Source organism: Budorcas taxicolor, chromosome 10 (genome assembly GCF_023091745.1).
Source record: "Budorcas taxicolor isolate Tak-1 chromosome 10, Takin1.1, whole genome shotgun sequence".
In the NCBI taxonomy this organism is placed as follows: Eukaryota; Metazoa; Chordata; class Mammalia; order Artiodactyla; family Bovidae; genus Budorcas; species Budorcas taxicolor.
The window spans coordinates 9,506,489-9,534,008 of record NC_068919.1 but is presented as its reverse complement, the minus strand read 5'-3'; the positions used below and the strand labels follow the sequence as shown (position 1 = coordinate 9,534,008).

The 27,520-nt window shown below is 35.6% G+C and overlaps 1 protein-coding gene across 1 annotated transcript in view; it reads left to right on the top strand.

Moving 5' to 3' along the window:
- The window catches only part of AP3B1 (adaptor related protein complex 3 subunit beta 1), a 239,174-nt gene that overhangs the window by 40,822 nt on the left and 170,832 nt on the right, over nt 1-27,520 (top strand). The window contains exons 3-6 of the mRNA XM_052646454.1: nt 177-251; nt 13,741-13,836; nt 14,448-14,608; nt 17,205-17,271. Of these exons, the coding sequence (XP_052502414.1) occupies nt 177-251; nt 13,741-13,836; nt 14,448-14,608; nt 17,205-17,271 (399 nt within the window). The remainder of the gene's footprint in view (nt 1-176; nt 252-13,740; nt 13,837-14,447; nt 14,609-17,204; nt 17,272-27,520) is intronic.

Below are 27,520 nucleotides of genomic sequence, written 5' to 3'. Positions count from 1 at the left end.
TGCTGCAGATAGTTGGGCCAAGATGACTCAGAAAGAGTTAAGTTTGCTAATTCTATAGCTTACTTGTTTCTGTAGCTTATCTTCTAAATATTATACGAATTTAGAATTTATGTTTTGTTTTCAAATGACTAATTTTTTAACAGTTTGAGCTCTTATATTCTACTTCTATTCCTCAGATGATTGCAAAAGGGAAAAATGCGTCTGAACTATTTCCTGCTGTTGTGAAGAATGTGGCCAGTAAAAATATTGAGGTACTGTTTTGATTCATAATTTTCATGATTCCTTTTGGTGTGATAGAATCATACACTTTTCAGTTGCTTTGAAATACAACATAAGATATTTAAGTGTCACTAGACTTTTGATACAAATAAAATGTCCATAATCTTAATAGGTGGAATTGAATACAAAGTAGACATAATCTTAGCTTGGAATTTTCCTGGAGGATGTGAAAAGTAAAATTGAGATTACTTCACCTTGGTTAAGGATAGTAACTTTCTATGTATTCTTAGAAGCTAGTTTTGTTGAAGTTCTGCCCTTGGGACTTGATTTTAAAGTACTATATGTCCAGTGAAACAGGCCTCATCAGGGCAGAGACTGAATCCAGGTGTTAGGACTCCAAATCTCGTGCTTTTCCTGGAGCATCTTAGTTCTGGGAGACCCTTTCTCAGTGTAGCAGGAGGTGAGCAGAAGGCAGGATGTAGTGGGAGCCTCTAATTATTGGTCTCTCTGTATAACTGTCGAGAGATTCACAGAGCTTTGAGGCCAAGGTAATTAATATTAGATCAGATGGACTAACATGAGAATGGACTACTATGAAATGGACTAATGACTTCTGATAGAGTGTAAAAGAAAAATAGAATGAGCCCATGTCGAAACTGTTGAGAAAGATGAGTAGGATTGAGAAGTTCAATGAAGAGAAATAGAGATTGATCTGAGCAAATGGTGTGTGTGTGTTTTTTTTAATCAATTTATTTATTTTTGGCTGTGCTAGCTCTTTGTTGCTTGTGTGGGCTTTCTCTAGTTGCCTTAGTCGGGCTATTCTCTAGTTGAGGCGTGTGGGCTTTTCATTGCCGTGGGTTTCCTTGTTGCAGAGCGCAGGCTGTAGGGCGCACAGGCTTCAGTATTATAGATGCGGTGCACAAGTTTAGTTGCCCTGTGGCATGCGGAATCTTCCCAGACCAGGGATGGAACCCATGTCCTCTGCACTGGCAGGTGGATTCTTAGCCACTGGAGCACCAGGGGAGTTCCGTCTCTGTTTTGTAATTGGAGTGTTTACGTTGCTAGCACTTGATGTATTTATTGATGTTGTTGAATTTGAGTGTACTGTTATACCATTTCTTTTTTTTTTGGTTTCCTTTGGTTTTTTTTGGTCCTCTCTTCTTCTTTTCCTCTTTTTTAATGGAAGAAATCACACTTAAATTTTTCTTGTTTTTATTTTTAACCCGTACTTTGTAATTTTTTTTCTTAGTGTTGGCTGTATCCACTTAACTTTTCACAGTCCAGTTATATTTAATGTTGCACTTCTTCACATAAAGTATAGAAATCTTGCAACTGTATATCCCTATTGTCTTTTATGTTTTAGTTATTAACTTACCAGATTTATATAAATTAACATCATAAGACAGTACAGTTTTTCCTTTAAATACTTATGTGATATAAAGGAATTAAAAGAAAAAACAGAAAAAAGTATTTATCATCTATTCAGATATTTATCATATCCAGTGTTCTCTTTGAGTTCTAGGGATTCAGATTTCTGTCAGTATCAAGATCATCCTGCCTGAAGAATTTCTGTTGGCTTTTTCTATAGTGGAGGTCTGCTGGCAATGAATTCTCTTACTTTTATCTGAAAATGTTTGCATTTTGCCTTCATTCCTGAAGAATCCTTTCACTGGTTGTAGACTTCTGGGTTAATAGTTTCTTTTTGTTTCAACACTTAAAGATGCTTTGAAGATTCTTTTGCCGTCCATAATTTCTTTTGTATAGTTTCTGATGACCGGATCATTGATCTTCCTGTATGATGTGTAACTTTTCTCTTGATGCTTTCGTGTTTTACTCTCTGTCTTTGGCTTTGAGTAATCTGACTGTACTGTACCTCGGTGTCATCTTATTCATGTTCATTTGGTTTGGTGTGTGTTGAGCATCTTAGTCCTGTAAGTTCCTGTCTTTGATCAAAAGTGGAAAATTTGGGGCGATTATTTCTTCAGGTAATATTTGCCCTCTTCTTTTTTCTCTTTCTGGTATTAGAATTGCATATATGTTATGTTGTTTAATTTTTATCTGAGAATGTATGAAACTTTGTTGGTTTTTTTAAGATGTTTTTCTTATTCTTTATATTATGTAGTTTGACTCATCTATTTTTGAGTTTGCTTACTCATTCTTCTGTTCAGTCCATTTGATTAAGTACATTCCTTTTTACTTTAGAAATTAAGATATTAAAAGTATTAAAACTGTCTTTTCATTTTAGAATTTCAGTTTAAGCCCTTTATATCCTTTGTTTCCTTGCTGCGATTTCCTATATCCTATATTAATGGAGAGCACATTTTCTTTTTCTTAAGAATAAGTACTCTAAAATCCTAAAATCCTTGTCTGCTAGTTCCAGTATCCTTATTTCCTCAGGCTTGTATTTGTTGATTTCCTTTTCTTGTGTGTTTATGTTCCATTGTTTTACTTTTTCTTATGTTAGGTAATTTAGGTTTGTTTCTTTTGAAATAATGAATACTAAATTATGTAGATTCTGCATCCTTTTATATTCTATAGGTGATGTTTTTGTTTTAGAAGGCAGTTATTTTGCCTAGATTCAGATTTCAAATTCTGTTGCATAGGCAGCAACTTAATCTCCTATTTTTTGTCTTTTGCTGAGCTGCTTTGGGTCTGTTCTGAGCTTGCATGGTTCAGAAGTCAGTCGGAGATGTGGCTGGAGACTGCCTGAGGAGCCCATCTCCGGGCTCCCCTTTGTGGATTCCCGTTTTCTTCAGTGGCCGTGGTGTCGCTGTGTTCACTTTTGGGTTCTGTCAGAGAGACTGGTTTGTCCATCAGTGCCTCCACCTGTACTCCATTCCCTGCTCACTTAGCCTCAGCAGAAAACCATGGAAATGGGGAAGGCAGTTCATGCAGCTCTTTTTCTTACCATCTCTGCACATATTCTCTATACCGGAAGAATCTGTCTGTTTCTGTTTCATTGCCAGGGACTTTAGTGCTTTTTGCGTTATGTCTAGGTTTTTTAATTGTATGTGGGAGATTGTTGTACTGCGGTTTTATTCCAAAATTACCACGAAGACCATATATCTATTAAAGAGATTTAAAAATGAGCTCCCCTTCCCACCCCCCAAAGTCTTTTACTTGTCCTTCAGTGTTTACCATTCATGTCCCTTTTGATTCCTTCATGTAGTCCATGAATGAATGAATTTTTTTCCCTAAATGACTAGAGGAATTTCTTTAATGTTTCTTGTTTTGCTGGTGATGAGTTTTCTCAGCTTTTGTTTAAAAAAGTCTTTTTCTTTTTTTGTATACAATTTGAAAACATCTTTGCTGAATAAAATGTGTATTTCTATATTCTTTACTGTCTTTTTCTTTTAGTGTTTAAAAAACATTTTGTTGTTTTCTGACCTACATGGCTTCTTATGCCAAGTGTCTTGTCATTCTTATCTCTCTGTGTAACCTATCTTTTCTTTCCTCTGTTGATTTTAAGATTTTCTGTTTACCACTATTTTTCAGTTTTACTGTGATATACCTTGACATATTTTTCTTCATGCTTATTCTGCTTGGGGTTTGTTGAGCTTCTAACTCATGTGGGTTTATAGTTTTCTTAAAATTGGTAAACATTTCAGACATTAGTTTTTCAAAAATATGTCTTTTCTGTCTTCGTTCCTTCTGGTATTTCATGCAGACATACAGTACACTAATTGCTATTGTTGCACAGGTCACTTTTTCAGTCTTCTCTCTCTGTGCTTCACTTGAGAAGTGCTCAGGCTAACCCATCTTTGCTTTTGTAGTGTCTAGCTAATGTGACTCCCCTGCAGCATAGTTATCTTACCAGCTACTGTAGTTTTCATCTCTGCATGTTTCATGAGATCATTTTCATATCCTCCAATTACCCCTTCAGCATATTTATATTTTTGCCTACCTTGTTGGACATATGGAGCATATCTATAATAGTTGTACCATCCCTCTGCTAGTTCTGTCATTTCTGTCATTCTAAGTCTTTTTCTGGAGACTGATTTTTCTCACAGTTATGATTCATACTGTCCTGATTTTTGTTTAAATTGTGTTGGGTTTTCTTGTGATGCACAATTAAGTTTATATGGATCATTTTATTATTTCAAAGCATACTTGTTTTGGATATTTTATACTGTTTTATTTTAACTGCTTAGAAACTCTGAGAAACAGTCAGTAGCTGTATCAGATCTCCAAGCTAGTCCACTAAATACGAATTTCTTACCACCTTATCCTTTCTTTTTTTGTGTGTGTGTATTTTTAAATTTTTAATTGGAGGATACTTGTCAAAGCATATGTTCAATGTGTACTAAAAGATACAGAAACACCTTTAGTCTAGAAGCAGTACCTCAGGATTCTGTTCAGTCGTACATATATTTATGAGATATTTTCTCCCTGGCTGGTGAGAACATGAGCTTTTCCTTGCTTTTTGTGACCTTTGGTGTCTGTTCTGCCTGCTTCTTTCCCTGTGTTTTTCTGGTCTGGCTTCAGGTAGTTTCATCGTATGTGCAAGACCGTGCTAGCCCACAGTTTGATGTTGTTCCTCTCCAGAGTGCGTTCTTTCTCTCTCTCTGAAGTTCCCTCCTCTTTGGTACTCTGCTTTGCAAACTCAGGCACCCTTGGCCTTTGTGAACTTTGATAACTGTGTCCTCGGCACAGTGAGTCTTCTGGATTCTGTTTGAGTTGCTCCCTTGACTTTTTCCCCTTTCTCAGGGTTCACAGTAATGTACTGCCTGGTGTCCAACATATGAAAACTTTTGTTTCATTTTTTTCCCCCGATTTTCTGTGTGGTTAAGGTAGGGAGGGTAAATAAAATCTCTCAGTTATTATTTCTAAGTTATAGCTTTATATCATAATCTGGAAATATTTTTAAAACCCTAAAATATATGGAAAGTTATCAGTCAAATGAAAACATTACTCTCAAATTTTCCTACTTTCCATGATGAATTTTCAATTTATAACTGGTTTACACGCTTGAAAATTCTCTTTCTCTTTTCCATCCTTTATATCACAGTTCTGTAACGGGGTTTTACAGAATACATTAAGTAAGCTGCATATCATTAGCAGTTTTATAGTCAGTACTTAATTACTTCTAGTTTGGAAAACAAGGCATTTTTTAATGAAAAGATTGCATTTGGTACAAGAAAAATAGAGTGCATAAAATAATCGTGACCTGAGAATGATGATTAGAGTTTTTTGCTTAAGTGAAACAAACAGATCAGCCAGGTCACATTTCATTTGTGTTATACAAACACTATGTTGATATGGTATAGACCCTTAGCTGTTATTTGAATACTATGTAATAGATTGGGTGTTAATCTCTCACATAAGAGAAACTAGTAGTTTAAATAATTTGCATTTGCATGTTCAAAATCTGGAAAAGCGTGGTGAAGTATATGTTATACAATTTCAAGAGTATATATTTCAGTATTAAAATATTTTCCTGCCAACTTAAATTTTTTAATAGGATAATTTATATTATAGAATTTTAAAGATTCTATAAAAATTTTAAACCTGCTTTTTAGATACATTTTGAAGTAATTTCATTTTCTATTAGATAGTAAGTACAATACATATTTCAGATAGATGAATTTTGTGCACAAATGAATAGGCGTCATAGAGTGAACTTGACTAACTTGAGTAAATTAAAATCAAAACACTTGTATACTTGTTGCCAACTTAAGAACCAGGGTAAATTAATATTGGACTTAAGTTGATGAACTGTTCTTTCTCAGATTCTAATTAATGGGATAAATCTAGACTGAGCATGTGATCTTATAGTATTTTCAAAGTTTACTTTTGATTAGTTTAGTAGATACTTATTAAGTACAATTTATGAGCTTGTTACGATGTATAATTCTGAATTGATAATTCAGTTAAACTGTTTTTGCGGTATGACAATGTCATCTGAGCTGTCTGAGCTCCTAATTTATATGTACATTAGTTTTATGATTTCTGGTATAAGAAAGTTTAAGTAGCTGGGGAAAAAAATCAAGATTTCACTTAGTAAAGTTGCGAGCTGTGGGTAAAGCTTATCTTAGTGCCTTACATATAACAACTCATTTTATGCTCACAAACAGCCCTGTGAAGCTGGTTTTTTCATTTTCCATGTTTTTATTATGAGGACAGAGTAGCGGAGAGATTAGGTTATGTGAGAAAGGTCACACACTAGTGTGTGGCAGTCAGAATCCAGAGCCAGGCAGCTTGGCTTCAGAAACCATTTTAGGTCATTCCCCTTTTAAAGCCATCCTTCCTGTTTGAATCCTTCCTCCTTTTTCTTTAGTTTCTTTGACCTTTATCATCATCTGGTGTTAGCTCTCCTTTGGGAGGTATCTGGCGTTGGTATAAATTTGTTTTAACTTTATTGAAGGAGAGTTGATTTACACTGCTGTATCAGTTTCTGCTATACAGCAAAGTGATTGAGTTATATGTATACATTGTTTTGTATATTCTTCTCCATTATGGTTTTTCACGGGATGGTGAATGTAATTCTCTGTGTGCTGCAGCAGGACCCTGTTACTTATCCATTCTGTGTAACAGTTTGTATCTCTAACCCTTTCCCCAACCCCCTCTCCCCCTTGGCAACCTCAGGGCTGTGTCACTGTCTGTGACTCTCTGTTCCACGGATAAGTCATTTGTGTCACATTTTAGATTGCACACATAAGTGATATCATACGATATCGGTCTTTTTTCTGACTTGCTCTACTGAGTATGATGATTGCCAGGTCCATCCATGTTGCTGTGAATGCTGCTGTTGTCATCGTTCAGTTGCTAAGTTGTGTCCTACTCTCTGCAGTTGCACGAACTACAGCAAGTCAGGCCTCCCTGTCCTTCACCATGTGCTGGAGTTCGCTCAAAGTTCATGTCCATTGAATCAGTAAATGGTATTATCTCATTCTTAGGAATTATCTCATACTTAAGGAGTAGTATTCCATTGTGAAAGCAGTGACAGATTTTATTTTCTTGGACTCCCAAAATTACTGGTAATGGTGGATTCACTGGATGGTGAATGCAGGGACAAAATTAAAAGATGCTTGCTCTTTGTAAGGAAAGTTATGATAAACCTAGACAGCATATTAAAAAGCAGAGACATCATTTGCTGACAAAGGTCCATATAGTCATAGCTGTTGTTTTTCCAGTTGTTATGTATGGATGTGAGAGTTTGACCATAAAGAAGGTGGAACCCTGAAGAATTGATGTTTTTGAACTGTGGTGCTGGTGAAGATTCTTGAGAGTCCCTTGGACAGGAAGGCGATTAAACCAGTCCATCCTAAAGGAAATCAACCCTGAATATTCATTGGAAGGACTGATGCTGAAGCTGAAGCTCCAGTACTTTGGCCATGTGATACACAGAGCCGACTCATTGGAAAAGACCGCTATAGCTGGGAAAGATTGAAGGCAAAAGAAGAGGGCGGCAGAGGATGAGATCGTTAGATAGCATCACTGACTCAATGGACATGAATCTGAGCACACTCTGGAGATAGTGAAAGACAGGGAAGCCTGGAGTGCTGCAGTCCATGGGGTCGCAAAGAGTTGGACACAACTTAGCAGCTGAACAGCAACAAGTATTCCATTGTATATATGTACCATCTTGTTTGTTCATTCGTTTGTTGATGGACTTTTAGGTGGTTTCCATGTTTTGGCTATTGGGAATAGTGCTACTGAAAACATAGGGATGCATGTATCTTTTCAAATGACAGTTTTGTCTGGGTATATGCTTGGGAGTGCGATTTCTTTGTAATATGGCAACTGTTTTTTAGTGTTTTGAGGAACCTTTGTTCTGTTTTCCATAGTGGTTGCACCAATTTACATTCCCACCAGCAGTGTAAGAGGGTTCCCTTTCCTCCATATACTCTCCAGCATTTGTTATTTGTAGATTTTTTTTTAAAGTGATGGCTACTCCGATCAGAGTGAGGTAATACCTCATTGTAGTTTTGATTTTCATTTCTCTAATGTTTAGTGATGTTGAACACTCTTCTGTGTGCCCGTTGACCAGCTCTATGTCTTCTCTGGAGAAATGTCTGTTTAGGTCTTTGGCCCATTTGGGTATATAAATTTTTTATGTTTTAGATATGGCTAGAGTGACCAAGTCCTTAGATATTGATAATAAGTTATGCTGTAACTAGTTCCTTCTGGACTTCCAGGCTTCTTGTTTTAAATAGAAAATTCTGTATTGTTAGCTGTTTGTAATGTTCAGTTATCAATAGTAGAACTTTTCTATTCATTTTTACCCTTTACAATCAGATTCTGATATGCTATCTAATATTTGTAACAAATGTCCCTATAAATATAATTCTGCCTCTCTCCCATGATTTCACTTTCCACGATTTCAGTTACCCATGGTTAGCTGCAGTCCAAAAATATTAAATGGAAAATTCTAGAAATAAACAGTTCATAAGTTTTAAATTGCTCACTGTAACACATAGTAGGATGAAATTTTGTGCCATTCTCTCTGGGGTCCCCAACCATTGATGACACCTGCTCCTGACATCTAACCATCAACATTGTCGTGCTCGGTGACCCCAGGATCACCCATAGCGGATGATCCTCTTTCTGATGTGACATCAGAAGGTCAGTAGCAGCCTGACCCTGTATCACAGTGCTGGCTTCATTCACCTGACTTCATCTTACACATAGGTATTTCCTCATCTCCCATCACCACAAAAAGAAGAAGGGTAGGTGCAGTCCAGTAAGTGAGAGGGATCAGATTCACACAGCTTCCATTACAGTGTATTGTTATGGTTGTTCCCTTTATTATTAGTTATTGTTAGCCTCATACTGTGGCTAATTTATAAATTAAACTTTATTATAAGTATGTGTGTGTAGGAAAAAACATAGTATGTATGGAATTTAGTACTATCTATAGTTCCAGGCATCTATTGGGGGTCTTGGAACGTACCCCTCACAGATAGAGGGGAACTCCTGTATTGATCTGTTTGTTCTAGGTTTGTTTTGCTCTTAAAATGCTGTTAGTTTTTGGAAACAGGCTTAATCCTCTAATGTGGAAAAACTGACCTAAGCTGCTTAAAATTTATGTTCAGAAAATGGATATTTCATTGCTGTCAAGTACAAAATTTCATTTTTACAAGTACATGCTGCCTTAGACGCACAGTTGAGCTGTACGTCATAAGCCATTCGATGTCAAATGATACCAAAAGTGACCTAGTAAGCAATCAGTGGTTATAGTACAAAAATAATCAGAGGTTTAGTCAATAACTCATGAAGTTTGATGCACTAGTATTGATAAGCTAATTAAACAGATCTGCCTGTGTCCTTCCAGCCTACTGGGGCTCTGCTGTGATTAGCTTTACAGCAAGGAGTATTGTAACATTGAATGAAAGTAACTGATCAGAGAATGGTGTAGTCACGAAGCTTTAAGTACTCCCATTTCTGGTCACAGAATGGTTTCAGGGAAAGTAGGCTTTCTCTGCACACCTGCAGCCAGTCAGTGCATAGGCCTCTTGTGGTCAATATTGATTGATTCTTATAACAGAACTTGAACAAATTTAGTGTTTTGCAACCTTCTGTGATTTAATATTGTTATGCTTTTTGCTATAACAGTCATAAAAATCCTTCTCCAATGGTGAGTAATTATAGCAATGCCTGCTAGCTCAGCTGTGGTTTGAACTTTTCAGTGTTGCCAGTATATATACTAGATATATTTTGGAGTTCATAATTCAGCTTTAAGATCTGGCTTACAGTTAGGTAAATAAAAGATGTTGCTGAGAAATAAATCCCAAGAAGATGAAGAGGTGGGTGTGGACCCAACCCATTCTTGTTTCCACACTTTGCTGAGAACTGTAGACTGAGATCTGAATATAATTGGTGAAGAGAAAGAGTATTTTAAATGATTATTTTTCTTTAAAAAACCCACAAGTTAAAGACTTTGGAGGCAATCTTCTTAATACCTGTTGTTTGCTAACAGTGTGTTGATGTCCTTTTAAACATCTGTTTCATGAATTATAACAATTGGTGGTAAGTTAGATATAGCAATCTAATAGGAAATGTCCCCCCCCCCCCCCCCCCCCCGCCCTGTCTCTCATTGGGCTGTGATGTTTCATTCGGCTGATTATTACTGGGCTCTTACTGTGTGCCAGGCTATCGTGCCTGTACTAAATAACCTCACTTTCATTCCAAGGTGGATTTGAAAAATATCTTTAAAATCTTGTGTTGATTTGATATGTTTAAATTGGTGCAGATCAGTCAGCCAGCAAATGTTGGCTCCTTTTTGGTGCTGTTGTAATCTCAGGAACTTTAAAATCTGGTTGGGGAGAAAATGATAAGTACTTCTTAAACTGGGATTTAAGAATTTAAAGATTTTATATATCCATTTAAATATAATCTAAAGCATTGGGTATATTTGGATCATTTGATTGCCATCTTGTATATTAGTTATCACTTAATTTTGGAACCCATTTTTTGTATTCTTATGTGAGATCACTTGATTCAATGATCATTTGAAGGTTTCATGAACTTGAAGGGGCCTGAGTGGGTTCGTATCATCTGTGGATGAGTGGGCACTTGGGTGAGATCTGCTTTGGATTGATTGACACGCCAGGGTGTGTTTTTTTTGGAGTGAATTTGTTCCTGATTGGCTAACGTTCAACAGCAAGGGGCTGTCACAGTTTGGTTGACTTGCAAAAACTTGTTGATTTAGCTGAATTTTTGTCTGTTGAACTCATTTAAAATAGTTCTGGTGGCTACACGTTGCCAATGCTATAGAAAAAGCCATCTTAGAGGAATGTGGGAACTTAAAAATACGTTGTTTCAGATTGTTTATAATGAAAACTTCAAATACTTTTAAAATCCGAGAAAGTACTATTATTTTGGGGTTGGAGGTTGTCTGGAAAGATGAGATCACCCCTGAAGTGAAAATGTCTCTTGGTTTATGAGTATAAACTTAATATTCATTATGAAAAAATTAAATAATATGGAAAGATGTAAAGAGTGAAGGTCACTGGTTAATACCATTACCCAAAGACAGTCACTGTTAACACTTTACTGTGTAATGTTTTTTAACTTTTATGCTTAACTGCTTTGAATCTTGGTTCTTTGTTTAATAGATTTCCATGTTGCTCAAGTTACTTAGCTTCTCTGTGCTTCAGTTTCTTCACCTGTAAAATAGAAATGATAATGTCTATTCATTGAGTTGTGAATATAAAATTAATTAATCTAAATAAAACATTTAGAACTGTGCCTGACACATAGTTAAGTATATAACTATTTGCTATTATTACCATATTATGTCTGGTCTAAGACATGTGTTTTCTATTTTAAAGTTTATGCAGTTGGGACTTATCTTTACAGTTGAGGATGACTTAAAATTGGCAGAGGTTTTGTACCTTTCTTGTGGTCCATGAAATTATGGTACATCTTACAAATTGATGGTGTACCCTAAGACTGATAAAATACAGCATATGCGTGTATATTTTCTGTTAATACAGAAGTGAGATCATAAAGTGCATATTGTTTCGCATCCCTAAAAATTTTTACAAGGGCATATTTTCAATGTCAAATATAGATTCACCTAATTATGTATAATGGCCACATAATACAATGTTATGTGGATATACCATAATTTGTTTTACTGTTCCCCTACTAGTGGGAATTTTATTGTTTAATGTTTGCTTTTATGGAAGATTTTGTTTAGTAGAACTTGAGAGAAAAAAGGATGATAAGCTAAGTGGAGATTGAGACAGAAAATCAAGTTATCTTTGAGGACTATTTCTGATTGCAGGAAAGGGAAGATTATGGGCTGTATTGAGTAGGTTTTACATACAGTATGGGCTGTATTATACATTAGGTTTCGTTTTTAAGATTCTGGGTGTCTATTCAACACTGAAGAGTAACTGGAAATATGTTTTTTGTTAATTTCACCTATAACCCTGTCAGTATAGTACAGACAAATTGATATTACCTTGAAATGGTGTGTTTAGCATTTTTATTAGTAATGATAACGATGTAGAAAGTGTGTTCATCAAGTTTTCACTCTTGTTCTTGAAATTGTGAAGAATAGCAAAATAGGTTGGATTGTAGATTAAGAGCTAAAGTTATCTGAGGAGGGTGCCATGGTGGATTGAATTTAAGTTGTTGAAAATTTCTATAGGTATGTGTAAGATACTGTCCTCCTTTTGAAAGACCTCACTAGGCCAGTCATGCAAGTGTGGATTGCTTTAGTCAGTAGTACGTTTGGAAAAAGTATATGGTTTTAATCAAGAATTAGTTGTCTCAGTAGAAGCACCTCATCTGGAACAAAATCGTAACTAGTCTGTCTTGCTTAGACTTCATTTGTAGCTTGGAGTGCCACACTGAAAAGAATATAGGAAACTGGGGTGAATTCAGAAGGGAACAAACAGGATGGTGAAGGAACTCAGAACACTGCTGTCTGTGTCAAGAGTAGTTGAAGCGTAAGGGAGAGAAGGCCACGGCCGCGCTGCGCTTAGTTGCTCAGTCGCGTCCTACTCTGCGAACCCATGGACGATACAGCCTGCCAGACTCCTCTGTCCATGGGATTCTCCAGGCAAGAATACTAGAGTGGGTTGCCATTACCTCCTCCAGGGGATCTTTCCAACCCAGGAATCCAACTCAGGTCTCCCGCATTGCAGGTGGATTCTTCACCATCTGAGCCACCAGGGAGGCCCTGGCAGTTGTCCCTAAAGAAATCCACATTGGTTCCTGGGATGTAAAACATGGCCCAGTATAGCAGTTTTCCTTTTCAGCATCGATTCCAGCTGTTTCTTCCCCTTCTTTCCCATGCTCTTTGAACATTCCATAAACCTTTAGATATGTCCTATGGAAATATATCAGAAAATTAATCAGGCAGTGGTATCTGAAGATATTTGGAAAGGGAGATACAAGCTGAGAGTAGTGTCATAAGGAAGCAGTTGATGAACTTCAGCTCAGATTTCAATTTTCGGTTAATTTTTCTGCTCATCATAATTTTGTTATAAATTTAGTGATTTAATTGCCTTTGAAAACAGTTTTCAGAACACACTTCCATCTGTCTGGAATTTTTATTACATTAAATTGATGCTGTTGTCACACATTCTTCCGGAGCTGAAAATATCATGTAATGTCTGTTGGAATCTGAATTTTATCATAGAATCAGAGTTGTGTTTCAGCACCTTTTGACAGATGAGCAAATGTAAGTTCCCATACCATGTAGTTGGTTAGTGGACAGAACCCAAGTTCCCTATATTATTTGTATCCCTCATTTTGAAAAAACTTTTGCAGTTTAGTTAATGTTTTAATACTCTTGTATGAGTTTTGCTCAGGAACTTTTTTCCCTTCAAGAGAAAGGACACCTTGATAGGATGTTGCTGTTACAGATTAGATTAGTGAAATCCTTACTTCACAAACTTTTTCTATTTCTATTAATTATCTTATGTTATCTTTATTTTACAGTGTAGGCTATGAGCAGGTTCTGTTACTTAGTTCAGGAAAGTTGAGAATGGATTTTTGTATAGACAGTATTGAATGTTTAGTTTTCACTCTGGCTAGGATTAAATGGTTTTTTCTTTTTCACAGATCAAGAAGTTAGTGTATGTTTACCTGGTCCGATACGCTGAAGAGCAGCAGGATCTGGCCCTCTTGTCCATAAGCACTTTTCAGCGAGCTCTGAAGGTAAATGGTAGAGTGAGCAGGCAAATAATAGCTGCAGCATCTCTGCACAGTTGAAGGTGTGTCATTTAAAGAAGTGGAGCAATAATCCACTCAATAGTGCAGTCATGTTTTGAAAGAGTTAAAAGGCCTCTCACTGTGCCTATTCAATACCCTTGGAAAATAATTTATATAATCAACTGGGCTTTGCCTTGTACGTTCCTTTATGTTCAATGTAATCATTATTGTGCATCAAAGAACTCTTCATCATTACACTAACTTGTTGAAAGTATACAAAGAGGGGGTGTGACTTTTTTTTTAAGATAAAACTAACGACCTGCAGCATTTTATTATGAAACTCCAAAAACCTGCATGTTTGGTAATATATGATCAAGTAGAATTATAAACATTACTTTGCTTGTTAAAACATTACTCAGAGAAAGAAACGTTTTATTTCTCTTTTTCCTTAGCCATTTCCATATAGTGGTTATTTATTTTAAATTAAGTAGCTTTGTTTTTTTTTTTTTTGCTATTGTTGTGTTATATCCTATAAGTACCTGTTAACTCTATCATAATGATGTGTTTGAAATATTGCAAACTTGAAATTTTGATGAATATTTTTGTACTATTTTTAGGACCCAAATCAACTAATTCGTGCAAGTGCTTTGAGAGTTCTGTCCAGTATTAGAGTGCCAATTATTGTACCTATTATGATGCTGGCCATTAAGGAAGCTTCTGCTGATTTATCACCATACGTTAGAAAGAATGCAGCCCATGCAATACAGAAACTGCACAGGTTGGTACTTTATAAATAATAACAAAGATCCCTAACGTCGCATGGAATGTTAAAGCCCATGGAGGCATATTTTATTCGCTCACATAATAGTCTGACCTTAAACTGAGTGAGTAAACTCAATGACCATGTTTCTTTCCCCTTGCCCACAAATATTCTTTATACATCTTCTATTTTATTTTGGTTATTTTTGGGAGCCGTTGCAGGGTTTCTACTTGTGAGCCTGTTAGGGACAGTGATATTTTATGGATTTTATAACTGAAAAATAATCAGATATTGAATTATCATTTATACAGTTTTTCTCATTACACATATATGTATGTTATTAGAAGATTAAGATTTTTTTCCTCTTATTTATTGTAGGGTAGAGTCTAAAGCTTGTTATCTTCTCAGCTCACTTTGTTACCCTTTCATCCGTCTTTGGTCCTGCTATCTATTCCCTTCCTTGCTTGCTTCTTTTCCAGAGCCGTTTTATTAAATACTGTTTAAATACTGATTTTTAAATATAGCACCATACTATATTTCTGTGATATATATATTGTATATGGTATAATTATATATATTGATAGATATATATGCATATATATATGGTAACTTGATCTCTGTAGAATATATAATGCTTATATAAAAGATTTATTATCTTTCATAATTTGGTATTATTTTCAGCTACCATTTATTTCATGAGCTTTTATGAAGATCATTTTGTGTTTTTGATGTGGTGCTATATGCATAAGATGTATGAAAACATTAGAGGATGTACTATCACATTTTGAGGGGAAATAATCAAACATATGCCAAATAATTAAAGCAATCTATAATTGAGTAAGGTATTGCTAAATAATGAATGTGTATGTTATGTATGTATGTTAGTCGCTCAGTCATGTCCGACTCTTTGCGACCCCACGGACTGTAGCCCGCCAGGCTTTTCTGTCCATGGAATTCTCCAGGCAAGAATACTGGAGTGGATTGCCATTCCCTTCTCCAGAGGAACTTCCCAACCCAGGAATTGAACCCTGGTTTTCTGCATGGCAGGCAGATTCTTTACCGTTTGAGCTACAGGGAAGTCTTATGTGTATATAAAGGAACAATGACAGTGCCTTTGATAGGGTAGAGCTCAGAGATTGTCATATAGGGTTTCTTAAAATAGAAATGGGCTTAGTTAGGAAAGATTAGAGAAGGGAGAGTGGAGCTGGAATTTGAAACAATTAAAATTTTTGAGCGTTCAGATAATTATGTGCTTAGTCACTTCAGTAGTGAGACTCTTTGTGACCCTATGGACTGTAGCCCACCAGGCTCCTCTGTCCATAGGATTCTCCAGGCTAGAATACTGGAGTGGGTTGCCATGCCCTCCTCCAGGGTAATTATAAATCAGATAATTATAATAGTCAATAATAAACTTATGTAATGTTTAGGAAAAGTGAAACTCGTTTTCTTAGGTTAATTGTCAAAGTCAACTCATGCTTCGTAGTCTTTATCCTTTCTATTTATTAACTTACAAAATAAGATCAAAGTTCACTGCTGCTGCTGCTAAGTCGCTTCAGTCGTGTCCGACTCTGTGCGACCCCATAGACGGTAGCCCACCAGGCCCTGCCATTCCTGGGATTCTCCAGGCAAGAACACTGGAGTGGGTTGCCATTTCCTTCTCCAATCAAAGCTCACTATGACAGTTTAAAAGCCCATCACTGGGTTCCATGTTACTTCTCTCTGACTTGAATTTACAGTCTAGTGGCTCAGTACTCCCTTATTAGTCCTCTCCATAAAATGCTTCTTATCTCATTACCATCTCTTGATCCTTTTTTAGTCTCTGCCTAGAATATTTCCTACTTTTTCCAGATCTAAAGCTGTTTAAGATTCATTGGAGATGTCGCATCCCCAAAGAAACCCTCCACAACCGTCCTGCCTCCGTCAGTGTTCCCTGTCCCCGTAGTCCTTTATCCAAATCACCATTATGTCTTACGATTATATCTGGGACTGTGTGTACTAGGTTGTCTCACTTCTCTTTGTAGGCCCATTGTTTAGTTTCTCAGTAAATGAACAGTTGAATTCTGCGCTAGGAAGAAATTATTTCGGTGTGTAAAGCTCATTTTATTACGATGCATCTGTCATTTCTATACATATCTGAGCCTTTGTTTATCCTTTTTGGTTTTAGATGGCAGGTTTTATTATGCATGTCTCCATCAGTAAACTAGAATGATACAGAATTCTTATTTGGAAATTTCCATGTGTTTCTTTTTGACAGTTAGGTATCCATGGTCAAAAATGATTCCTATTTTGTTATTTCTCCCTGGTTAAAAAAAGATTTTGTGGTTTAACTCTAATTACTTTCTTAAGGTTTTCAAGTTCATTTTAAGAAGTGGTTTTGTTCTTTAACTATTTTCTTAATGGTTTTGATATCTGGGTTTAATTAACATGAGCAACTTTAGATAGAATAGGAAAAGTCAACTCATTCCGCTTTCAATTTGTTTTCTGTTTAATTCTATCTAAAGTCTTTTTCTCCCCCAACTTTAAAAATTTTTCATATTCTTGAAATGATTAGCCTTACTTAAAGTTAGAAATAAAGGGAAAAATTAATGTAAATTTTTTTCTTTTTATATTTTAGCCTTGATCCAGAGCAGAAAGAAATGTTGATTGAAATAATTGAAAAACTTCTGAAGGATAAAAGCACAGTAAGTAATATCTTTTCATGTCCAATAAGATTGTGCTCTATTTATATAATTATTTTACTATCATATATATGATATAATAATTCTTATAGAATGAAAAGACGCTTCCTCCTTGGAAGGAAAGCTATGGCAAACCTAGATAATGTATTAAAAAGTAGAAAAATCACTTTGCCAACAAAAGTTTGTATTGTCAAAGCTATGTTTTTTTTCCAGTAGTCCTTATAGATGTGAGATTTGGACCATAAAAAAGGCTGAGTGCCAGAGAATTGGTGCTTTGAAACTGTGGGGCTGGAGAACTCTTGAGAGTCCTCTGGACTGCATGGAGATCAAACCAATCAATTCTAAAGAAAATAAACCTTGAATATTCATCGAAAGGACCAATGCTAAAGCTGAGACTCTAATTCTTTGACCACCTGATGCGAAGAGCCAACTCATTGGAAAACACCCTGATGCTGGGAAAGATTGAGAGCTAAAGGAGAAGAGGGTAGCAGAGGATGAGGCGGTTAAAGAGCATCACTACCTCAACGGATATGAATTTGAGCAATCTCTGGGAGATAGTGGAGGACAGGGAAGCCTGGCATGCTGCAGCCCATGTAGTGCAGAGGCAGACATGACTTAGCGACAGAACAACAACAAATAGATTTTGAAATTATATAAATATTAATGGAGGTCATTAAAATCTTGAAAAATAAAAATGTCCAGGTAAAGAGAAAAGTTCCATTTGGAATTTTAGTTTGTTACATATTTCTTCATGAGAGTCTGAAGAAGAGCAAGTTGGGGAAAGACAACTCTTTCTTTAACCTGTGGCTAAATTGTTGACTGCTTTTAAGGCCAACTTTTTTTATTTTAAACAGTGATTTACTAGGATTTTTAAAGGCTGAATCAGTTGAAAACATAATTGTTTTATAATGTATTCAGTGTTAAAGAGATAATGAAAAATAGAGGAGTGTGTTTTAGTATTATAAATGTATTTTTTTTTTCTTGGATACTAAAATGTTTTCATATGTATAACACTGTTTTATTGGCTGGTTAGAATGATCTTACTGAGCAAATTCCTCATCTTTTGGGAATGTACATGTCTCTTCCTCCTTCCTATCCCAGTCCTATTCTTTATGTATAGTGACATGATAATGAGATCTAGAAATAATGGCAATGCATGGGATCTATGAGCAGACCTCTGGAGGAGCTGGTGTAATGGTATCTTTTGGTGGTATCTCTGCACCCACAGGTATGGCTCAAAACTATTCAAAAAAAGGATTCCAGTTCATTTTAGGAAGATATCACCCAGTTGCATGCATATCTGTTTATAGAAGCCAGCATAGCAGCCACTAGCCTCGTCAGACATGACCGAGCGACTTCACTTTCACTTTTCACCTTCATGCATTGGAGAAGGAAATGGCAACCGACTCCAGTGTTCTTGCCTGGAGAATCTCAGGGACAGGAAGCCTGGTGGGCTGCCGTCTATGGCGTCACACAGAGTCGGACACGACTGAAGCGACTTAGCAGCAGCAGCAGCAGCCTTGTATTGTGCTCAGTCGCTCAGTCGTGCCTGACTCTTTGCAACCCCGTGGACTGGAGCCTGCCAGGCTCCTCTGCTCATGGAATTCTCCAGGCAAGAATACTGGAGTGGGTTGCCATGACCTTCTCCAGGGGATCTTCGTGACCCAGTGATCTCCTGTACTGCAGGCAGATTCTTTACCATCTGAGCCACCAGCGAAGCCAGACTGTAGCTGTTAATATATGGCTTAGTATATGGTCTGTCCTGGAGAATGCCAGTGTGTATTTGAGAGGAATGTATTCTCTGCTGGCCTTTGGGTGGCGTGTTCTGTAGATGTCTTTTGGGTCTAATTGGTTTATAGTGTTGTTCAGGTCTTCTGTTCTTTGTTGATCTTCCTTTTTGTGGCTCATTAAAAGTGGAATATTGAAGTCTACTGTTAACTATAGAGCTGTCAGTTCTGTCCCTGCTTACTTTGTATATTTAGGAACTCTGATATTTGGTGCATCAGTTCAGTTCAGTCACTCAGTTGTATCTGACTCTTTGCTACCCCATGAAATGCAGCATGCCAGGCCTCACTGTCCACCACCAACTTCTGGAGTTTACCCAAACCCATGTCCATCAAGTCGGTGATGCCATCCAACTATCTCATCCTCTGTCGTCCCCTTCTCCTCTTGCCCTCAATCTTTCCCAGCATCAGGGTCTTTTCTAATGAGTCAACTCTTCACATGAGGTGGCCAAAGTATTGGAGTTTCAGCTTCAACATCAGTCCTTCCAGTGAACACCCAGGACTAATCTCCTTTAGGATGGACTGGCTGGGTCTCCTTGCAGTCCATGGGACTCTCAAGAGTCTTCTCCAACACCACAGTTCAAAAGCATCAATTCTTCTGCGCTCAGCTTTCTTTATAGTCCAACTCTCACATCCATACATGACCACAGGAGAAACCATAGCCTTGACTAGACGGACCTTTGTTGACAATGTCTCTGCTTTTTAATGTGCTGTCTATGTTGGTCATAACTTTCCTTCCAAGGAGTAAGCATCTTTAAATTTCATGCCTGCAGCTACCATCTGCAGTGATTTTGGAGCCCAGAAAAATAAAGTCTGACACTGTTTCCACTGTTTTTCCATCTATTTGCCATGAAGTGATGGGACCAGATGCCATGATCTCAGTTTTCTGAATGTTGAGCTTTAAGCCAACTTTTTCACTCTGCTCTTTCACTTGCATCAAGAGGCTCTTTAATTCCTCTTCAGTTTCTGCCATAAGAGTGGTATCATCTGCATATCTGAGGTTATTGATATTTCTCCCTGCAATCTTGATTCCAGCTTGTGCTTCCTCCCGCCCAGCTTTTCTCATGATGTACTTGGCATATGAGTTAAATAAGCAGAGTATACTTTTAATTGTTTTTACCTTCCTTTTGTCATTATAAAATGTCTCAATCTCTCGTAAACAATTTTAAAATCCTACTTTGTCCTGTTTCAGTACAACTTTCTTACAATTGCTGTTTACACAATATATCTTTTTCCTTCTTTTTACTGTCAACCTGTTGGTATTTTTTAATCTCATGTGTGTCTCCTAAGGTCTGTATAAAGTTGGATCTTGATATTTACTCTGGTCTGACTACATATGCTTTTTGTTTAGATGGTTTAATCCATTGACATTAATTCTTACTATAATACAGTTAATTTATAGCTGCCATTATGTTTTTCTATGTCTCATGTCTTTGTTTGTTTGTTATTCCCCCTTCATTACATTAAAAAAAAAATCCAGTGTATATGTTGTGTATGATAACTCTTTTAGTGATCTTTTTCACTATGTATTTTTGAAAATACTGTATGTACCTGAGACTGTACTTGGAGACTAGACAGCAAATTTCTTTTAGTCAATAATGTAGCAGAAATCTTTATTTCTTCTGTAGTGGTTGGCATAATGAAGACAGAGAAAAGAAATTTGATTCCTTTTTGTCTTTTGTATGGCGCACTTGTTATATCCTTCCAGACCCAAATACAAAATCAATATTATTGATATTGTGGGTAACTTGATTTTAGTAATAATAAAAAGAAAAACATTTAGTTTCTTCTGTCTTGAAGACATTTGCCAAGTACTATGAAGAATACTAAGATCTGTAGGAAACAGATCCTTTATTTTAAGGTAGTTTGCCATGATTTCTGCTACATAATAAGCTAAAGAAATTAGTTTCTTGGCCTAGAAATGAAATCTCCATATATAATATGTGCATGTCTTCTCAGACAAGATGTAGCATGCCACGGGTAACAACTGCCTTCTTTGGAATGAAACAGAATTGTATTTGAGCGTGAAGTTTTACCACTTAGTAGCTATGTATTAGGGGCTTTCCTGGTGGCTCAGAGGTGATGAATTCACTTGCAATGCAGGAAAGGCGGGTTTAATCCCTGGGTCGGGAAGTTCCCCTAGAGAAGCAGAGAACATCCCCTTCTCTTCTGGAGAAGGAAATAAACAATGCACTGCAGTATTGTTGCCTGGGAAATCCCATGGATAGAGGAGCCTGGCAGGCTGCAGTCCATGGAGTCCCAAAAGCGTCAGACACGACTTAAGCAACTGAATAATAGCTATGTATTAAGCCTTCATACGGAAAAGGCAATGGCACCCCGCTCCAGTACTCCTGCCTGGGAAATCCCATGGGCAGAGGAGCCTGGTAGGCTGCAGTCCATGGGGTCACAGAGAGTCGGACACAACTGAGCAACTTCACTTTCACTTTTCACTTTCATGGATTGGAGAAGGAAATGGCAACCCACTCCAGTGTTCTTGCCTTGAGAATCCCAGGGACGGGGGAGCCTGTTGGGCTACCGTCTATGGGGTCGCACAGAGTCAGACATGACTGAAGTGACTTAGCAGCAGCAAGCCTTCATAAATTTCAGCTTCCAAATTTTTAGGCCTTATAATTTCCAATCTATAAAGTTTTTGTTTGTGTTGAGAAAGTTATTGTATATAAAATCCTTAGTGCAGTGCCTGACACCATAAAAGGAGATTAATAAGAAACAACTCAAAAAGGAATAAAGAATACACTTTCTTTGTAAATTTAGAATGTCTGTTCTTGGGTTCTGACCCTGTATTTTGTATTTATTTCTAAAATACAATAGAAAAAATATTGTACTCATTAATAGTAGATATTTAATATGTGTTGAATAATTGTGAGGTTTCATTTGCTATATTCTTGGTGCAGGTAATAAGGTATTTACTATTATTTTCAATGTTTTACTTCCCAAATGGTGTGTGTCATGCTCCAGTCATAGGTAGATAGGTCCTTTGGGGGAGCTTTGACTGTCTTGTCATTTGTGAGGTACTGCCTGTCCTAAAGTATATATAGGATATGTTTATTTTTAAAAAATTAGAAAAGAACCTACATCAGTTTTCTATCCATATGAAGCAGAAAAGAAAAGCAAATTTCTGTTCTCTGAATTCAGTTTACACTGAATTCTGTAATTCCAGAGCAGAAGCACACGCTTTTCCAGTGTCCTACCTTTTCATGTCAATATTTGCAACTTCCTTTTCCAACATTAAGAAATGTGACTTACATTATCCACTACACTTATTTACTCAGTCCTGGAATGCAGATAAAGTATTGTTTCGGAATTGCCAGCTTGTACTCTGTGAAGAGTAGTGAGATGGGGACTACTAATTGAGTTAAATGTTGGTTTAGAATTACATTTATCATTAGCCTTACTTCCTTGAATGCTGTTGTAAATTGAAATTACATTAACAATGTATGGTTGAACTTGTTACATTGGCATAGAAGAAAGCTATTGATTTTCTGTATGGTGATTTTATATTTTGCTTCTTTACTGAATTCTTTTATTGTTTGATTTAGTTTTATCTTTCAACCTCCATTGTTTCGTTCCAGAAAATAAATCATATCATTTGCAAATAGAGATAACTTTACTTTCTCTTTTCTGATACTTATGACTCTAATTTTTCTTGTCATAATTAATTATATTGGTGTATAACTTTAGTATCGTGTTCAGTAGTGGTGGAGATGGTGAGCATCCTTACCTTGTTTCAGTTTAAAGGAAATGCCTGTCATGTGTGTGTATTAAGCAAGATGCTGACCCTGAGGATTTTTTTTCTAACTTCTAGTTTTCTCGGGTGTGTCAAGGTCAGTTTTTTTCCTGGTACCCAGTGAGGCTTTTTACAATATAGATTTAGAATTTATGTTATTTCTGGCAAAGTGTTGTTGTTGTTGTTAAGTTTTAAATATTGCTTCTGTTCAGCTGTTAGCTTTTCTTCTTCAGAGAGTTCAGTTTTCTCTAAGCTGGATCTTCTTTGCTGCCTTTACTTCTTTATCTCGCTTTCTTTCTCTTGGTTCTTTTTGTACTTTAATTAAATGCCCCTTCCTAAATTTTTATTCAACTATTTTCTGCCAGGGGCATTTTGCAATTTTATTAAGGTGTCTGGTTCTTTTCTGGTTTCAATCAACTTCTGTTTCTTCCTTTTGTCTTTTGTTCATTTCTGTTGTGTGATTTTCAGTTTCTGTTCATTTACGTGATCTTGAAATGCTTCTTTGAGGCAAGTTAATTCATTTTGAAGTGTTGTGTGAGAGTTGTTTGTTTGCTTCATCATGGATTTTTTTTTTTGTGGATAATTTTCGTCAATTGTTTTGATTTTCATCTTCTGCTCTGATCTACCAGGAATCTTTTTTTTAGTATTTTCACTCATAGGCTCTTCTCTTTCTCTCTGCTTGCTTTCAGTTCTCTCTTATGTCCACTTGTAACTCATGTCTGCTTTTATTCTGAGCAGTTGTTTCAGACTATCATAGATCTTTGTAAGGTTTGTGATACATACATGACATATAACTCTCTGATTTTAGAGCTTATTTTCTACTTACATGTAATTAAAATTTGGAAATTCCAAAGTATTTTAGTGTTGCTTAGAGCTTTGATTTTAATCTTTTTGCTTTCTCTGACTTTGCGTTGAGAGATTCACAGTTCCCCAGGTAGCATTAACTTTCTACCCAGTATTTAAGTTGTCTACCCAGTATTTAAGTATTTATGTTTTGTGAATGTTTTCTGATTATTTTTTCCTTTGTATGCTTATAATTTGATGTAAAAAGATTGAAAACATTATGATATCTATATAGATATTTATGGATCTTATCTTTATTATTACTTTTTCTTGCCAGATATATTGAAGTGATATAGCTATATTTCTTCCCCACTAATTAATAGTGTGACCATTAATATTTAAAATAAAAAACCTAAATCATTTTTGTTAAAAATTTCCTCATTAAATGATCCAAATTTAATTTATTTACACATTTTAAAAGGAGTTTATTTGCTGTCAGCAGGAGCTTTTGGGAATCATGATGATAATGATGATGACATTGCTCTTGCTGCTGATAAAATATAATTTTGAAAGGTGTTAATATATTTAAGAACTTTAATATCTGTTGATTTTGAGATCTGCCTTCTGTTGCTTCTTTTAGTCTAAAGGAAGATTTTCTTGAAATTGAGATTTCAAAATTAGTTGTGTCATTCTGATTTTAAGAAAAGGTAGAAATAAAAGGCCTGTTAAAATAGAAATGTTTTTCCCTTTTACTAGAGAAATATGTATATTTGTCATATGAAAAGTCCTTTCCCCAAAATAAGTCACTTTGGGTTTAGAAATACAGTTATGGTGATATAACTAGAAAAACATCTTAGAATTACTTAGATAACTATTGTCTGAAGGTATCTGTTGGGCTTCCCTGGTGGCTCAGATGGTAAAGCGTCTGCCTGCAACTCAGAAGACCCAGGTTCAATCCCTGGGTCAGGAAGATCCCCGGAGAAGGAAATGGCAACCCTCTCCAGTACTGTTGCCTGGAAAATCCTATGGACGGAGGAGCCCAGTAGGCTAAGTCCATGGGGTCTGTATCTGTAAATTTTAAAAGATACAATAAGAGCTACCATGTCAGTACAATTAAGGGAACATTTTTATTTATGCTTGACCATACAGTCAACTGTTATATTTTTTAATATGATTTCTTTGTTGTATTTTCCTAGATTTACCATTTTCATCATATTTTCTCTATTCAGCATATCCTAAACACTTCTTTTCTTTACTGAAAACCATTTTGATGTGTAAAATTCCTTTTTAAAATCTATAACACTTTCTCGTTTTTCTTTAAAATGTAGAAATTTATATTTATTGAGCAATTTAAGCTTTGTAGTGAACCTTCTTTCTTTTATTTAGAACATCTCAAAAGCAAAGTGGTATTTATTTCCTTTTCCTTTCAGGTTAATTTTAAAGAAATCCTTTTGTAGCATTTAACTTTCTAATAGAAAATGGCTTCTTAGGAAAACAAATTAGATCAGTGCCTACTGAAAATTTGAGTTGTTTATTTATATTTTTTTGGTGACAAAGTTTCTTCTCCTTAATTTAGCTGCAAAATGATGTTTAATGAATATATCGGTAGTTCATAGCTAAGCTGTGGGGGTAAGACACCATTTTATAACTTACTGATTTAATGTTGGTAAAAGCTTCACTGTTGTGGGCAAAAAACACACCTCTGAGTTTGTGCAGATGTTTTATTGTGATAGATCTATTATCCAGCTATTAGAAGATAAATGACTGATCTTTCCCATTTTCCATGCCTCAAGAAAATTGAAATAAGAAGGGGAATATCATTTGGGCTGTATGATTAGGGCAGGTTGGATGGCCATTAATTTAATAGAAGGAAATCTTGGCAGCACTGGCCAACTTGCACCATATTATCAATCAAACCTCAATGCACTTCTTGTGATGACCCAGCACTCTCAGGTTTTCCCAACGTTAATTAGAATTCATGACAAAATAGATGCAAGGAAACGTTTTGTACCCTTCATAATTTTATAGAAAATTTATTGTTATTAGAGGAACCATTTGCTTAGTGTGATTTTTTTCATTACCAGCTTGTCAACTAGCATAGATAATCTGGAGAAAATATGAACTCCATAGATGGAGTGTCACTTTTGTTGATGGTTCATGTAGTTTACCTTGGAGCACAGCTAATGGCTGAAGTTCATAGCAACAGCACAGAAAAACGTGGCAACCAAGGGAAGATAAATGAACCATGTTTATTGCTTTAATATAAAAAATACATAAATGGAAAACTGCATTTGAATTTGATGAGCTCATTGCTAGTTTTGTTGGAGTGATTTATTTTTCCCCTTATATAAAAAGCTACTATTGACACAGTGAAATGGAAATTAACTGTCTGTTTTGGGGAAACCAATATTTTTGGTTTTCAAATCTCAGTAGATCATTTTATTTTAATTCTGTACGTTTTTATAGAATATTGAACATTTAATATACCAGAATTATCAATTCTTCTGGCAGTGTTTAGGCTGGGGTCAACTGTTAAAACCATATGATGAATGAAATATCTAAAATCATTAGAAAAAAGATGATTTTATAATATTTTTCCTAGTTACTTTAGTGTTTCCATAAACTTTTCCTGAACTTAAACAATTATTTTTTTTTTCAATTTTCATGTTGTTCGTTAATTCTGTAGAACTATTTTATATCTGTAGGTCTTGTTTTGATAAATTTAGTACCATGTGGGAGCTGATTTTCCATTTAATTGTTTGGTGTCTAAACATAATTGAAAAAAATAATCTCTAGGTTTAGGCAAAATAACTTGATTTTACATAGTATTCCTTGAATTCAAACTTTGTTGAATTCCCATTTCGGTCTCATATATTAGTTTATTCTAAGTGATATTACTCATTTTTGTTCTTTAACACCCTAGCCAGCTAAAAAAAATAGCTTAATTAATATGATTGACATATATAAAACATATGTAAATATAAATGTTTTACAAATACCATGTTCTTCTATAGTTTGATGTCATAAACTTAGTTGTTTTAAGAGATTTTTAAATGATAATAGTTCTCATATTTTAGAAATATTATTACTGAAGAGTGATTTGTACAGAAGACATCAAAATGTGGAGTTGAAAACACAAACATAACTTCGTTCCCATATCAACAGCAAATAGAAAATTATACATATAATACATTTTTATTTAGTTCACACAAATAATCAAGTCTTCGCTTTTCCGATTGAGGTGCATACATGCTGGGACCAGCAGGCACCAGTACTTGGGCAGGGCTGGAGTCAATAAATGCAGCTCCACGTTTATACTGATTGTCAATTCATAAAATCCCCACAGGACTGGAAACTTGTTTAGCATAATAGCAAGTCTATATTCTGAGCTGTTTTCTTTCAATTGTATTGTTGGTTGCATATTAATAAACTAAATGTCAGCCAAGTAGAGGGACAAACAATAAAAATATGAATACCACTGTATCTAATATTTTTCAAAAAGTACCATTTCAGTAAGTTTTATTTCTATTTAATTGCTTATTTTAAGACATTGGGGAAATTTTAGACACTAAAATGAAGATCCCTAGTGTTCAGAAAGAATATGATATTAATTTATTTTTTCAAAACCATATTATATTGTTGGCTAACTCCAGACATACCAGCAGTACATATATAGAAGTGTTTGTCTATTATATATTCTGCTTAGCTTGTGTCTTTATACTAAAGAAATCTTAATTTCATCACTTTGCAAAAACATGACAATTCCAAAAACAGCATTTGTGTTTAATTAAATGGTCTTGGAGAAAAGCTTCCTTTTATTGGTACTATCTTATTTCAACTTACATACATTATTATATAAATAATAATAATGTTCTAAAATTGTAGCCAGTATTTCTTGTAAATAAATTATGTTGATAGAAATTAACAGGTTGATTAAAAT